Source organism: Urocitellus parryii, chromosome 2 (assembly GCF_045843805.1).
Source record: "Urocitellus parryii isolate mUroPar1 chromosome 2, mUroPar1.hap1, whole genome shotgun sequence".
Lineage (NCBI taxonomy): Eukaryota > Metazoa > Chordata > Mammalia > Rodentia > Sciuridae > Urocitellus > Urocitellus parryii.
Window position 1 is genome coordinate 97,078,762 of NC_135532.1, and position 17,239 is coordinate 97,096,000.

General features: G+C 37.5%; 1 protein-coding gene across 1 annotated transcript in view; it reads left to right on the forward strand.

Annotated features, from left to right (window-relative positions):
* Acp3 (acid phosphatase 3) overlaps positions 1-5,340 on the forward strand; it is a 50,395-nt gene extending 45,055 nt beyond the window's left edge. The window contains exon 12 of the mRNA XM_026383929.1: positions 5,168-5,340. Coding sequence (XP_026239714.1) covers positions 5,168-5,286 — 119 coding nt within the window. The 3' untranslated portion in view covers positions 5,287-5,340. The remainder of the gene's footprint in view (positions 1-5,167) is intronic.
* The last annotated feature ends 11,899 nt before the right edge of the window (positions 5,341-17,239 follow it).

Genomic DNA, 17,239 nt, shown 5'->3' on the forward strand with positions numbered 1-17,239 from the left:
GTCTACGGGGCCAGAGAAGACTTCTCAGAGGGGTGAAGTTTAAATGGAAACCTGAATGAGAAAAGGACATAGCTAGGTGAATAGAGGTGAGGAAAAAGGAGGATGTTACAGAGAAAAGAGAGAAGACCAGGAGGCTAAAGATAACATGGGCATTTTAGGGACTGGAAAAAGTCTGGTGAGTACGCGGAGAGCTGAGGCTGGAGAGATGGGTGTTAAGTGCTTTCTAGGTCACCTTGAGTAGTCCTCATCATTGAAAGGTTTTAGGCAGAGGAAAGATGCTGTAACTACATTCTTATTTCAGGAAGACTCTGGTTTCAGGGGGAGAATGGATTAGAGAGGAGGCCAGGAGAAACAGGAAACTGCTGCAGTAGTCCAAAGAGAAAGGCAGACTTATCCAAAGGGTGAAAAGAAGTAGGGCAGACAGGACTTGAGGATGAATGGAAGAGGAAAAGGCTTTCCACACATTTCAAAAAAGGTTTCAGCAATTCACACTGCCTTCAGCAGTGTGTGTTTGTCCTGGTATAAAGGAACATCTTCTCAGTCACTGCCAGCACTGGACCTCTTCACAGTAAGCGACAAATGATCACTCTCTCTCTTTTCGCAGCTTCTAGAACATCACTCTGCCAAAATCCTAAACTCTTTTGTAGTAGAAAGAAGCACATAGTTTTAAAATGAAGAACAAATCAGAGAAGGAGAGAACACCAGCTCTCCTGAGTCTTGTCTTTCTTCTCGGGCTCCTTGGCCAGTTGCTCTGAGATACATACCTTCTACCAACCACTAAGAGATGGTGTCCCAGGATCCAGTATGTTATTTCCTCATTCCACACTCACCATCAGGCAGTATGCTCAGACCTCTGTCTTCTATACTTGCCATCCTTATTTCTACTTCTAAGTGGAGAATTCTAGACCTGTTTTTTGGTGTTGTTTGTTTGTTTTGCAAACTACCTACTGATCATCACTGTTAGGATAATTACCCATCTCAGTGTGACATGAAAACAAAATCCATTACCTCCTTTACTCCAAACCAACCCTTTTTTGTGGTCTCCATCTCAATTCACAGCTTCGTCATCTGATCAGTCAGTCACTCAAGCAAGAACCTAGGAGATGGTGTTGCCCACAATTTCTCATTTACCATTATATTTGTCACCAATGGCTTCACCAATGTCTGCCCATTCTACTGCAAGAGTATCTCTGAACCCCTTCATCTGTGTTCCCAGGTCCACCACTTCAGTTCTGAGCCCCTGCTATCTTATCAAAGATATCTCAGTAGCTCCCTGACAAGCCTACCATATCTCCTCCAACCTATCCTTTCCATCAGTTTGTTTATTTATTTATTTTTATAAACACAGAATGGGCCATGTTATCTCCATGTATAATAATCCCCAATCACTTCCATTTGCCCCCTGAAACCAGACACCTATAACTGGGCCCTGACCTACATGTGTGGTCTACCCTCCCTGAAGCCCGTGCTCCAGTCACTAATAATAAACTCCAGTAACTGCTCATTATTTCCCAGACATATCGTGTGCAACTCCTTCTGCCTCATGGCAAAGTCCTATTCATCTCACAGGCTAGCTTAAATCTCAGACGATTTTCCAAACTCTTTCCCTGTCAGATAAAATATACTCTATTGGTTGCAACGTGGAACCAATGACCTCTTACACCTCCATTTCAGTATTTGTCACATTATCTTAGAATTGTCTATCTGGTTCTTCCACTACACATTGAGCTCCTAAAGAGCAAAAGTTATGGAGCCTCAGCACTCAATACAGCCTGCGTGGTGTGTGATATGTGCTCACTGCATGTCTAGGAAGGAATGAAAGAAGGATAAAGAGTAGGGAGGCATATTCCATGGGACTGCCATTACAGCCAATAAAAATAACTAAAAATAAAAATTTTAAGTAGTGAAAGTCAGCCATGAAAATAAATTTTGAAGAATGACTAGTATCTGTCTCCCTCCCTCATTTCCATGTAGTCCCATCTTTCCTTCTTCAGTTCCATTTAGTTCCCTTCAACTTTATATTAGCAACTTTTGAATTTCTAATGACACTTTCCTTTGGGGTCTAACTTTATTAATATGTACCTTTTCAGGATATTACAAAGCATCCTGGTATCATGAGAAAAACACTGGATAGAGAGTTGGCAAACTATGAATGCTAGGTTGTTACTTTTTTCTATAAATATTTATTAGCATGGACTATGTTAATATGTTATATCTCTCTTATACACTAAGTGCCTGCATATATCTGTGAACAAAAAATACAAAGATTCCTGCTTCCTTGAAGTTTATATTCAATTAGGAGAGGGGCAGATAATAAATAATAAACATAATAAATAAGTATTTTGTTAGCTGTGGATCACAAGTGCCACATTGGTGGAGGGAGTAGAGAAGATTGAATAAATTATACTTGTAAATGGAAAGGTCTCTTTGAGATGAAATTTACGTCAAGAAGGTAAAGGAGTGGCCCAATCCAGGGACCTGGGGGAAGAGCGTTCAAGCAATAGTATCAGCTACAGCAGAGACACTAAGGGGGAATGCACATATGTGTTTGAAGAATAGCAGAAAGGTCTGTGTGGCCACAGAGAGTGAGTGGGAGAGAAAATCATAGGGGCCAGATGATGAAGTCTCATGAACTGTCATCATCAGGACCTTAGCTTGTCCTCTGATATTGATGACCACCCATTGTGGACTTCATTGTAAGGTGCGGAGTGGCATGGTATGACTTGAAACCATTTGATGGCTATGTTTAACACAGACTGTGAAGAAGAAAGGACAGAGGCTATGGAGCAAGTCAGAAGCCACTGTAGTGATCCCAGCAAATGATAGTGGTTCAAAACAGGGAGAAGAGGAGAAGTCACTGGTTTCTGGATATATTTTTTAGTAGAAGCATCAGGATTTCCTAGCAGATCAGGTACAGGAAGTGAGAGAAAAGATTCAAGGAAGATGCTAAGAGTTTTGTCCTGAGGCAACCGAAGAGGGGAGTTTCCATCAATTGAGATGAGGAAGGCTGTGGATAGAGCAGATTTGGTGTAAGAAGGAAAATGGAGTTTCAGTTTTGGATTTGTTGAGATTGAAATGTCCATTAGATGTCCAAGGAATACAATAGTCCCCTTTAACCATGGGGGTGTGTTCCCAGATCACCAGTGAATGCTTGAAAACATTGATAGTACAGAGCCCTATGTATACTATGTGTTTCCTTTATGTATTTAGCTATGATAAAGTTTGATTTATAAATTAGGCATAGAAGATTAACTACAATAACTAATAAAATAATAGGACAATTATAATAGTGTACTATAATAAAAGTTATATGAATGTGCTGTTGTTTACTCACATACTCATTCTCATGTCCACATCACTACACTGGCATTCTGGGGACCCTATTAAGTAAAATCAGGGTTAGTTGCGCATAAGCACGGTGATATTTCAACAGACAATCTCACAACCAACATGGCTACTACGTGACTAATGGGCAAGTAGCCTATACAACGTGGATGCACTAGACAAAGGGATGACTCACATCTCAGGTGGTGTGGAGTGGGATGGCATGAGGTTTCATCATACTACTCAGTACAGGACATGAATTATTTACTTCTTGGAATTTTTACTTCTCATGAATTCTTTACTTCTCAAATTGGCCATTTAATATTTTCAGACAATGGTTGACCACCATGGGTAACTAAAAGCACAGAAAGTCAAATCCCGGATAAGGGGGAACTACTATATGCCAAGTACACATTGTACATAAGAGTCTTGGGTTTGAAAGAGAGGTCAGAACTATAGATTTAAATTTTTAAGTCACAAGTGCACAGATGGTTTTTTAAATCATGAGACTGATACCATCCCATGTATCCAAGCCAAATTAAATTATATGTTTAACCTTAACTGTATAATCTAATCTCTGTGTTTCTTATTTTTCTGCTCTGTATAATGATAGACTAAATCAGTGATTTTATCTGTGTCCCATGGGGCTCTAGGGTTCCATAGAAAGACCCATTTAGATCCTGACTATTGTCCAATTCATGAATTATTTACTCAATTAAACCCTGCTAAATCTAATTTAATTTAAAGATTTTTTTAATGATGTGAAAGGAAATTAAAAAATAATCAGGGGTGGGGTTATAGCTCAGTGATTGAGCGATTGAGCGCTTGCCTCACATGTATGAGGCACTGGGTTCAATCTCAGCACCACATAAAATAATTAATTAATTAATTAAAGATATTGTGTCTGTCTATAATTTATATATATAAAGAAAATCAACCAGGCATGGTGGCACTCACCTATAATCCCAGCAACTCAGAAAGCTAAGGCAGGAGTCCAAAGCCAGCCTCAGTAACTTAGTGAGGCCCTAAGCAATTTAGCAAGAACTTGTCTCAAAATAAAAGAAAAATTTTAAAAAGGGTAGGGATATGACTCAGTGGTTAAACATCCTTGGGTTCAATCCCTGGTACTCATCATCATCATCATCATCATCATCCTCAAATATCACTTACTAACAAAAAAGAAAGAAAGGAAGACCCATCTGGATCTGAGAAGTTTGCTCTCCATTGCCTAAGTCACAAAGTAATCCCATATTTTTACAACCATAAGACATATATTTAGAGAGGAGACAAACTGATATTTGTGATGTGTACACTATAGTGGAATAGGATGTATTTGGAGGAGACTAACTTTCTGAACAAAATAATAAATTAGTGCCATATATACATATAGATGGACAATTATATAGTTAATATATATTCAGGGTTTCCTCTTTAAAATATATTTACCTGAACATCAAATTGAAATATAAAAAAAATTCCATTTCCTTTAGATTCAATTGGTTGCAGTTGAGTATTCAGAATTTCCTTTGACTTTGTGACCAGAACAATTAGTAATTTAACTGTAGAAAAAAGCCCAAAGTTAGTACTATAAGAAAACCTTAGAAAGAATTCAGTGGTTAACCCTCCCTTTACAACGGAGAGCTGAAGCCCAAAGGTCAAAGGTCATGCTAGAACTGAAACCCAGGTCTCCAGACTTCTTGTCCTGTGCCCTTTGTAACCACCATCTGCTGACTTCTGTGCTGCTTCAAATTTACAATAAAGGCAGAAATCAACACTGATATGTAGTCTTCATATTTTCTTAAGACATCAATTTTACATTAATGCTCTTCCTATTTTCCCACAGTTCTAAGGGTCATCCTTGCCATTGCCTTTTGCCTGGTGTCTGGCATCCTAGTGGTGCTACTCTTCACGCTCATCCGCCATGGGCCCTGTTGGCAGAGAGACGCCTATCGGAACATCTGAACAGACTGCGGAACAAGAGGAGACAAGCAGATCCCAGTTCCTGGGATACAGCCCTGACAGCATTCCAAGGATAGGCATTTGTCGTGTGGGCATTGTGCGCCCACGCCCTTCCTCTTGAACCTGCCCAGATCATGGTCTGAACTCACAGCCACCCAGGGACAGCTGCTTGACTGACAGGTTACTTAGGACTTAGCTCTGAGCAGCAGTGCAGGCTGCTCATGTAGCTAAAAAGAGGCTCTTCTGTAGGGGACAGTTGTATTCTCTGACACAGATGTCCAGAGGAAAAGCAAGGAGTCAAATTCCAATCAGCCTTCCATCTGCCAAGAGCAAAGTGAGACAAAGACATAGATTAGACAAGACTTGATAATGGGAGTATTAGACTAGTCATAGTATTATACAAGATGATTCCTAAGAAAAAAACACAGTAAGAATTATAAACATTTTCTTTATCAAGGTGGGCTGCGCACACACACACACACACACACACACACACATAGACACACCCCACTAAGAAGCAATTCCTATACAGTGTTTTATGGCTAACAGACTTCTGCATGTTTGTCTAACATACATGCATATGTATATTTATATTTTAAATGTCTTTGGAAGAGTTATTTCTCAGAAACTATAATATCAAAGTAACGTGAAAATCCATGTGGCCATGCTTTTATTTTTTTTAGACATTAAACCCAGGGCTGCACACATTCCAGGTAAGTGCTTTACCATTGAGCTACAGCCCCAGTCCCCAGTATTCTTTTTTTAACCTCCAGTATCAGAGCTGGATATTTTACAGTTTTGAATTTCTTTCTCTTTTTTTTGTCATTTCTTTATTTCACTTTAAAATTCTGAGATCTTATATAGATAAGAGTTATTAATGACAATGATGAAATGATAATATGTTTTAATTGCCACAATATATATAATTTTTTTCAGTGCTGGGGATTGAATCCAGGGCCTCACACATGCTAGACAAACACTCTACCTCTAAGCTACATCCCCGGTCCTATCTGAATTTTACAGGTGGTGAGGTAGAAAGAAAAGTGGTCTGAGGGTTAACAAACAACTGCCTCAACTCTGCACTAGCTTTGGGTCAACAACCAGGAACAAGTTCTTTCATACCTTAAGCCTTAGTTTCTTGATCGACAAAGGAAAAATCAGAAGCAAGTGAAGATAGAAGTGGCATCTTGTTCTTGTGTTCTGTGAGCAATTTCTTTTTCATTTTGCACTATTGATGGGTGGTTGCCAAAACAAGCACTTCCATGGATAGTATCACTGTTAAGTTACTATGATGAAATTTAAAATTTAGCAGAGTAGCAAAATTTACTCTGAACAATTTTATTCTGCTCTGAATACCCAACCATACAGTTGATGGGGAAACCAGGCTCATTCCTTAGTAGGGTTCTCCACCTCTTCAGGTTTGACTAAAGATCCCAGTGAGTAATGGGAGAAGTCAAAAGGGTCCACTACAACTCTGTCCACACTGGTCTCCAGTAAGTTCACTGTCCACATGGACAGTGGTCTTCTGAGGGCAGTTGGAGGACATTTTTATCATGGCTCCCATCACTACACCCTTGGAGTTCACATCCTGGGACTGCCTAGACCAACTGCTCTACTGCTGAGCCACAGTCTGAGCCCCAGGAGCTATTTTTCTCTTACCTGACAACTTCTGATTCCTGCTGCAACACAAAGGCCACCCAGAAAAGGAAAAAAGAAAATAAATTCTGGCTTCATCTTTGCTTGGGAAAGAGAAAAACATCTGTATCAACAGGAACAAAGAACTTGCTGTCTTACTAGAGCAGCCAGCTCTGTCAGTAAGAAGTCATAATACCTTATGCTAATAAGTAATGAGACAGTAAAACCAGGAATAAAAACACAAGTCATAGATTTTTCTCAATCATTCAACAAACATTGATGGAGGACCTCATATTCACGAACCTAGATAAATTGTCTATTCAGATTGGATTACTAGGATATTTGGCTCCAATGACCATCTCATTCAGAACTGGTGGAACATGAAAGCTTTTACAATCTTTTCCACATATCATCTTATAATACTTTCCATGGCTAAAATTAAAATTTCCATGGCTTCTACTTTCCATTGGTTCTAAGGGATTTTTCCACATCCTCCATTTCTTTTCCTTCTACCATCTCTTTAGATTACTGTAAAGAAACCTCTCAGGCTCACCTTAGTTGTTTCCCCTACTCTTTTCATAAATACTGTATTTGTTTTCCATACTTCATGTCAGAATGAAAAATCATAAGTGACAGATGACCTATAGCAATAAAGAACCCTAATGTACTGAAAAGTTTCTCAAGAAACTTCAAGAGAGGTTGTAATTCTTTCAACTGATAAAAGTTACTCTTTCATACAGATCAGATAAGATCAGTAAAATTAAAAAAATGAAATAAATTCTAGCAATAAAATTTATTTAACTCAAGTATCTCTAAAATAGCATTTCAACATGTAATTGATACTTAAAAAATTTTAAAGGGATATTTAATGTTGTTGTTGTTGTTGTTGTTGTTGTTGTTTTCTGGTACTGGGGATTTGAACTCAAGGATGCTTTGCCTCTGAACTATATTCCCAGCCCTTTTAATCTTATTTTGAGACAGGGTCTCAGTAAATTGCTCAGGCTGGGCTCAAACTTGTGATCCTCCTGCTTCAACCTCTCAAGTCACTCAATATTACAGGCATGTACCACCATTATACTAAGTATTTAAAGTCTGATGTGCATTTCACCCTTGGATCACATCTCAATTTGGACTAGGCTCATTTCAAGCCTCAAGACACATGTGGCTAGTGGCTACTATATTGAATAGTTCTGCTTAAGACAATTAAATGATGAATTTTTAAAGAAGATAAACTGTAATCTCTGTTTATTTTGTAAAATCCACCTTTAGATTATTGTGAAAAAAATAAAAATAATCTTTATTATGTGTCATCTTTTTTTTGTGCATGGCTAAACTGATTAAAGATTTTTCTGAAATATTTTATCAGTAAACCTGACAACAGTAGTAGCCCAAACCTCTTCCAAAATTATCCTAAACCTAATTTCTTTTTATTAATTTTTTTCTTGTTAAATATTTTAAGAAAGAATTTGAAATCAGTAAATAAAAACTGCTATATTTTGAGGGAATTCCTTTTAAAAGCTTAATTAAATTTTTGATTGTGAGTTATCTATAATCAAAAGAAAGATGAATGCACATAATTAAAAAAGAGTATAAAAATACAAAATAAGAGGCTTTCCTCTCCACTTTCAATCACAAAATACAATCTTGTTGACAATATCTGGTTTTAGTTCTTCTATTGAATAGCATTAATTTTTATGGAATATACATTTATTTTCTGAAATTTTCATATTTTTCTCTGCTTTTATGACCCAAAGTGACCTCTTCTTTTATTTCTTTTTGTCTTCATTTTCTTGTGGTAATTTTTAAATGATTCATGAGCAGTAAGCTTTTTAATTCTAACATATCCAAATATATCTACATTTCCCTCTCCTTTACCAATCAGTTGGCTGGATATATTCAGGTTGAAAATCATTTCCCTCCCAAAACTTTAAAGCAGTATTTTGTTGGGTTGTAGCATTCAGGATTGCTGAGAAGACTCATAACAGTCTGATTCTCATTCCAATATAAGTAATCTGTTTTATTTTGCTTCTCCTGAATCTTTTAAGATATGCTTTTTATATATGGAGTTCTGAAATTTCACCAGAATATATTTAAGCATGGTGTTTTCGTCAGCTTTTTTTTTTTGCTGCTGAGACTAAAAGAATTTAACCAGAACAATTTTAGAAGAGGAAAAGTTTATTTGAGGGCTCACCAGTTCAGAGGTCTTAGTACATAGAAGGCCAGCTCTGTTTCTCATGGCTCCAGGTGAAGCAGGACATCATGGTGGAAGACTAGCTGGGGAAGCAGCTCCTGCTGGATCAGGAAGCAGAGAGATTCCACTTGTCACATGCAAATATAAACCCTGAAGCCACGCCCCCAATGCCACACCTCCTCCAGACACACCCCACCTGCCTTCTACCAGGTGATTAATTCACTGATTGGGTTAAGACTCTCACAGCCCCATCATTGCTTGCATTGTCGCACACGTGAGTTTTTTGGGGGACCCCTCACATCCAAACCATAATACATGGGTATTGAGTGTTTGTAAGTTCTCTGTTTAATTTTATATGGCTTACATGTGTCCTTTCAACCTAAAAAATGTTTGCTTCTCCTCAACTCAGGGAGATTATGTTCTGAAACTTCAATTTCCTGGAACTATCCTCCATACCTCAACTTTTCTCTCATATTTCCTACCTTTTTATTTGATTTCTTTACATGCTAGGAAATTTTACTTTCCCCAACATCAATTTATTGGAAATAAAAAATAATAAAGTATTTTTACTTTATTATTTTTTATTTCCAATAAATTCTTACTATTCACTAATTATTCCTTTTCAATAGTATCTTGGTGTTATTTTATTAATACAATCTCCTCTTGAATATCTTTAAGGATACTAAAATATTTTTCAAATTCTCTTCTACTTCCTAAATTATTTTTCCTCTAAACACATTTGCATGAGTTTATTAATCTTGGACTTTCTCTTTCATGCTCTAGATTTTTCTTGAGTTCTTGTGAAACGAAGAGCTTCAAGGATTAATTGAGATGGTTGGTATTAGTTTTCTTTTAAGTCATGTATGTGTATTTCTGTAACAAATGTCTTCTTCAATAACTGGTTTAAAATCCTCATGTGCTAATTGCAACATCTTAGTCATTTTAGCCCAATCCTCATTGATTGGCTTTTCTGAACAGGATGGGTTATTTTTCTGTTTCTTTTTATGTAGAGAAAGTCTGGGTTGTGTTTTAGACATTGTGGATGATATCGTATGGAGACTGGGGTCTATTGTGTCTCTCCAACAAAGTTATTATTTTTTTTAAGAAGCCAGTTAAAATGTCTGAAAACTCTCCCCAGTGATAAGCAGTAGTTCAAACTCACTTCAGTGTTTTTTTTAGCCTTCATTCTCTTGATTAGTTCTCCTTAGAGTCAGCCACAGAATCTTTGGGCAGAGTTTATATACAGAGTTTGGGGTTTTTCTTCTTGGGATTTCAGTTGTTGAGGATTTCCTTCTCACTATCGGAGACTTGTGAGAGGCTTGTGGGAAGCCGGTGGTGGCAGTTGGGCTCTGAGGGTTTTTCCTGAGGAGCTGTTTTGTTTGGCGTGTGTGGTTCTAAAATAAAGTTCGTTTCTTTTGACAAGTGGCTCCTGAATTGTGCCCAGCCAGACTGCGGCATTTATGGATACCCAAACGCTGTCCTCTGTTATTTCTATCAAGCAATATTATAAAATTATTTTATCTAGATGCATGGCCAAGACTAGAGCCTGCCCTCATGCTCAGGACATAAAAAAATAAAACAGTGTTATTTCCTTTTTCCAAATGTGGACTTCCTCCAGTATCCAATTTTGATTGCTCCCAAGTGCCTTCCACTAGTTGTATTTTATATTTTACCCAGAGGGCATATTTGTTATCTATGGAACAACTACTGTGAAGAAAATATGAAAGCATTATCAAAAGTGGGTTTTCTAACAGGAATAAGAAGGGCAGCTTTGGTGTTCTGTGTAGAGTTGGAGTTATGGCAGCAGATGCCCAGTAGTGCGACAGGAGGGAGTAGTGTGTCAGCTGAGGACACATTAAAAAATTAAATGAATTTTTCTTGGCTGGCATTTTAATCAACTTTGTGTCACTGTGACCAAAGGAACTGACAAGAACAACATAGAGGAAGAAAAGTTTATTTTGGCTCACAGTTTCAGAGGTTCAGTTCACCGTTGGCCCTCTGTATAGCTCTGGGCCCAGGTGAGGGAGAACATCATATCAGAAGGGTGGGGTGCAGGAAAGCTGCTCAGTTCATGACATCCAGGAAACCAGAGAGAGCATGCCACTCACTGGAACAAAATATAAACCCCAAAGTGATACCCCCAGTGCCCTACTTCCTCCAATCACACCCTGCAGTTACCAACCACTTAATCCATTAGTGGGTTAATCTCTGAGTAGGTTACAACTCTCATAATCAAATCATTTCGAAACTTTCGAACATTCTTGCATTGTCTCACCAAAACAGCTGGTATGAGGGTTTCTGTATGTATGTATAGTGAGTGGAATGGCCTTAAAATTGTTTCCCTCCATCCGTTTCTCCCTCGGAAATCACAGCCACATTAGGAGTCCTCACCAAAAAAACACCTCTTTTCCACAGAGAGCACTTGATCTGAGAGTCATCCCCTCTGCATATGGAGATAGGAGTGGGATGGCAGACTAATAGATGCATTCTCTATTTAGTTATCCTGACATATACTCCATAGTGTATGCTAAGCCAATCTGCATGCTAGGAAGAGCCACATTAGTCTTTGGTAGGTTTGACTGTCATTCCACTATCATGACTTTTTCAAGAGTTCAATCATATCTGCTTGTCTTTTGAAGAATTCCTCAAAATGTGTTACTCTTCTAGCATTGCCATTTCATTCTTATTTTGAACATCTTTCCTATTATTTCAGTAAAACATTGGGAAGAATGGAAGTGAAATGCAATAGATCTTTTTCCTCTAAACAGGAAACCCAGAATTTATTTTTCTACCAATTGGGTCTGTAATTGCATTTGTCAAAGTTAAGAAAAAGAGCCAAGCCATTTGGCAAAGGGAGAGAAACAGACATACTACTGTGTAAACAATTTAACTTTTTCTCACAAGCATCAGTTTAGTTTCTGCCTTTAGTCTTTGGCAGGATCTACTGTTTCTATCGTCTTTTTTTCCCCTTAACATTAAGGGTTATTTTCTATTCAATAAGAGAAAGAAAAGTGGGCAACTTAAAAAATATATAAAACATCAGTAATTAAAAATACAGCTGAAAATAATCAGGAGATAAAATTCTTTCCTCAGACTGAAAGATGAAGAAGAGTGATGAACACAGCATGGGTCATTAGGAAATGGGAATTCTCACACACTCCAGTAAAGTTTGGCAATTTCAAAGTTTTGAATGCATAGCCCCTTTGAGTTAGCAGTTTCATTTACAGAAAAGCATCTTTAAATATAACCATGAACGTCCAAAAGGATTTGGCCACACAAAACATTCATTATAGCATTGTTAATAATAATTTTTTTATTCCTTTATCTTATTTTAGTTGTCAATAGACCTTTATTTTATTTATTTATATGCGGTGCTGAGAATCAAACCCAGTGCCTCACACATGCTAGGCAAGTGCTCTACCATGGAGCCACAACCCCAGTCCCAATAATAATTTTTAATAGAAGGGAAACTGATAGAGCCGAGGAAGGGGACTGAGAGGGAGAGGAAGGGGATTGAGAGGGAGAGAAGAGGGAAGGACACAGGGAACTACTGAGGAATGAAATCTACCATGTATATGTATGTCATGTATGAATATACCACAATGAATCCCACTTACATATATTTAATTATGAAGCACTAATGAAAATCATAATAATAATAGGAGGGAGTGTAGACAAGCAGATGGTAGAAAAGCAAGGAGGGACAGGCCAGGTACTGGGGAATAAGATTGATCATATTATGTGCCTTTGCAAATATGGCATGATTCCCACTATTATATATTCTATCATATTTTTCAAAGAGAATATTAATTCAAGAAAAGTGCCATTATTTGGTACAGGGAGTACAATACTGAATTACTTATAGCCCCTGCCTTTACAGTTGTCACAACTAAATCTCTTTAACTTATGTCTTCATTTTTCATACACAAACACACTCTCTCTCTCTCTCTCTCTCTCTCTCTCTCTCTCTCTCACACACACACACACACACACACACACACACACACACACACACACATATATATATATATATATATATATATATATAAAACTTTAAGGATTTGAACCTTCTTCTCTGTAATTACCACCCAATTTTATTTATTAATACCACATTTCTGGTTTTAAATCACATGATATCCATTTTTCCAGTTTATTTTGCACATACTCTTAAGAATATGTGGTCTTTGGGAAAATTCAAATAGGCTCTCAATAGTTACCTGTTGGTGAACCTGACTAATAGGACTGTTGTAAACCATATCAGCTTTGGGTAGTTTAAAGCTGGGGTAGTTTTCATTTGGAAGCTCCACCTTGAATTCATTAGTTATAAAGACTGTACCAGAAGTTATAGCTAAGTCAGCAGTTTAGTTGTAACTAAATTCAAGTATACAGAAGAATGCCCTGGGATGCCTGGAGATTCTCAAGTTCAGATTCAGATTCTCAGGCCTCAATACCAGAAATCCTAACTCAATGAGCCTAGAGTAGGCCAAGGATCTTGCCTTTCTAACAGGGCTTGAAGGGTAACGGAAAATAATATTTCTACAAGACAGTCCCTGGGGGAAAACAGAGGGACATTGTGGCTTTGAAAGAGGAAGAGAAATTAGCCAAACATTAAGCCTCTCCCTGTACATTTCTTACCAGTAATAATGGACCCTGAGAAAAAAAGCAAACTTTCACCTCTTCCTGGGTTCATCCCAAGCAACTCCACCAAAAGCAAATGTTCACCCCTTCCCCACTCCAGTGGATCTTGAAGGGAGGAGGCAAATACTGAAACTCTGAGCCCTGGATTTTTACCCTTTCCCATCGTAGATGAGTCCTGAAAGGAGAAAAGCAAATAGTGAAGCTCTAGGTAACAATGGGTCCCAGAGGAAGGAAGACAAGCAGTGAACACCAAGTTGTGAGCTTTCCCAGTGACAATGAGTTCCAAGCTTTTTACAATTTCCTTGCTGAGTCAAAATTTTAACCTGCACAACCAAGTCCCTGACCATTCAAATGACATGTCTACAGTCTCCAATGATTAATTCACCTTCACTGTAAACTATTAAACTCAGACTCCTTCTGTATAACCTGTGGGCCATTTCCATACCAAGAAAATGAGCCCTCCCGTGCCTGATTGATAGATGGAATAAAGGAGAGCCTGCTGATCTGTTTGAGGACTGTTTCCATCCTATCTGTATTTTCATTATGGTGCCGAAACTGTGTTGATTATTTTTGCTTACAGGAATCACATGGGTTCTGCTGCAGATCTCTGACCTTGTTTTGAGAAATCCTGCAAGAAACCATGTGATAACCCTTGGTAAGTAGAGCATGCAGGTTTGCCCACTTCCTCAAGATTCTGTGAAGTAGCTCAGAGGTTTAAAGCTACCTTGATTATGTAGGCATTAGGATGGCTTTTGTTTTTCACAAAGAAATTGGAAATGAGCTCCAATACTAAACTGTAGTTTTAATAAATTTTACTTGAAGAAAAGAATGAAGTCCTGTTAAAATGGTTTTTGAAAACAAAGAGCAATAACTTTTCAACTAGATCAACCGTTCATAACATTGGTTCCCCAAACAACTCATTTTATTATCAACAAATAGAAATATGTTTCCTGTGATTCTGTTTTCCAAGCCTAAACATAAGAAAAATTAACTTGCCATGTAATGAAATATTTGAAACAATAACTGTCCCCAAAAGCTAGGGTCAATAGTAACTTTGTCATGCCACAGAAAATTTAAAGCCAAACTTTAATACGGGACCCTCTGTTGTTACATCTTCCCAACTATTTGTTATCACCACTTCTTCTATTTCCCCTCTCTCTTACAAAATCTGTACAGAGTAAATCATACTTGAAATAAATACAACGAGTCGGGGAATAAAGCTTGTATATCTCTCCTTCAGTCTTTAAAAATGCGGTTTTGGGATCCAGCCCCACTTTGAGTAGCTTCTTTTCATTTGTGTCTGGTTCACCTATTGTTAAATTTTAAAAATTTTTAAAGAGGGGCCAAATCTTTTAAGGTAAATTTTTGTTAAGTGTTTCTGGGTTAGCATGAACTTTTTAATGAAGTGACAGATGGAGAATTTTATTCAACACCATTATCTCTGTTTGGGTCATTAACTGTTTTCATTGTTATGATTTGAATGTGATTTGGTCCCTCACCAAAACTCATGTTGAGGCTTGATTCCCAAACTAACGTGCTAACAGGCATTGGAGCCTGTAAGAGATGATTAGATCGGTGAAAATAAATTAAAGCTTTTTCTCTTGAGAGTGAGTTCTCAACTCTTGCAGGCCTGGATCGGTTACCATGGCAGTGGGTTGTTATAAATCTGGTTCTCTCCTCCACCACACACACACACACACACACACACACACACACACACACACACGTAAACGCTTTTCTATATGTGCTTGCTCTCCCTCTATCATGAGACCCTCACCAGAAATAGAACAGATATTGTTCCTAGACCTTCAGAAATGTAGGCTAAATAAACTCTTTCTTTTATAAATTACTCTATCTCAGGTATTTTGTTATAGCAACAGAAAGTCAACCAAGATAGTCATACATGCAGAACAGACAAGAAAAAGGTGGTGGAACAAAGTGCCTGGGTTCAAATCCCAGCTTAGCTACTTACCAGCCAAATAGCCGTTGACAAGTTACTTAATTTCTTTATTCCCCAGTTATCTGTAAAAATGTGGATAATAATATTTACCTCAGAATCTTATTGTGAGAAATAAATGAATTAATATCTGTAAAGTGTCAGGGGCGGTGCCTGGCCCATAGTAAACATCATATAACTATCTGTTACATATAATATTGAGTGAAGAAAAGGCAGAAATGTATCATTTTTAGCCAAAAGCATTATTATTCTGAATTTTACTGTTGAAAGAAACAAACATGAGATGTTCATTTTTCATGGCTCTCTGTATACTCTGCGAAGTGTGGAGGTTTTTCTTTTTTTCAATGTTCTCATACTAAATCGTGAAATGGCAACTATTATTAAAATGATGGAAGTTTCATTTGGTGGAGCAACAGGAAGATGAGATCTTATTAAAGCTGTTGCTTTGACTGAGAATTTGTTTCTGAGAGAACATAATATTCTTGACATTTTCCTAAAAATAAAAACAGAGCAACTGGATTTCAACACAAGGTCAACTGTCATCGGATGCTTAAAAATATGAATCATTAAAATTGAGAGTCTACAGTGGAAAAGCCTTAAGTTATTACCTATTTAATGTGGATGTAGATGCTACAGAAAGAATAAAAAAGCAAAGTATTGGTTTTATAAAGATTTGTTATCTTGTTAATGAGAAAACGAAAAAACCAATTAGAAAAATATTGAATGTAAATAAATGGTAGATATCTTTCCCAGTTTCTTTAGTCTCCTGCTATATCTCAGCTTGTTTCTTATAATAATAGAAGTAAGTTGCTGCCCCTGGACCCAGGCTTCACTGATCTCAATGAAGCTGGCATAGCACTGTTTCCAAAACAGAACTGGTGCTGGTGAGGTGCTCTTCAGTAACTGAGTGATTTTAAACACTGTCTGGCCATCCATGTGAGGTCAGAATATATAGCAATTTTTCCAGGAAGGGACTCATGCATTCTCCCTCCCACAAGCCAGCAGCTATTCATGAATCACCCTTTCTCAGAGCACATGAATCTAGAGTACAGTAGGCTAGAATTTTTTTCATTAATTAAATAATTTATTTTAATTAGGTATACATGATATCAGAATGCATTTTGATTCATTGTACACAATTGCAGTCAAAATGGCCATACAAGCCAAAGCACTATACAGATTCAATGCAATTCCAATTACAATCCCATCATGATTCCTTATAGAAATAGAAAAGCAATCATGAAATTCATTTGGAAAAATAAGAGACCCAGAATAGCCACAGCAATCCTTAGCAAGAAGAGTGAAGCAGGAGGCATCACAACAGCAGACCTTAAACTATACTACAAAGCTATAGTAACAAAAATAGCATGGTATTGGCACTGAAATAGACTTGTAGACCAATGGTGCAGAATAGAAGACACAGAGACAAAATCACATAAATACCCGTTATCTCGTACTAGACAAAGTTGCCAAAAACATACATTGGAGGAAAAATAGCCTCTTCAACAAATGGTGCTGGGAGAACTGGAAATCCA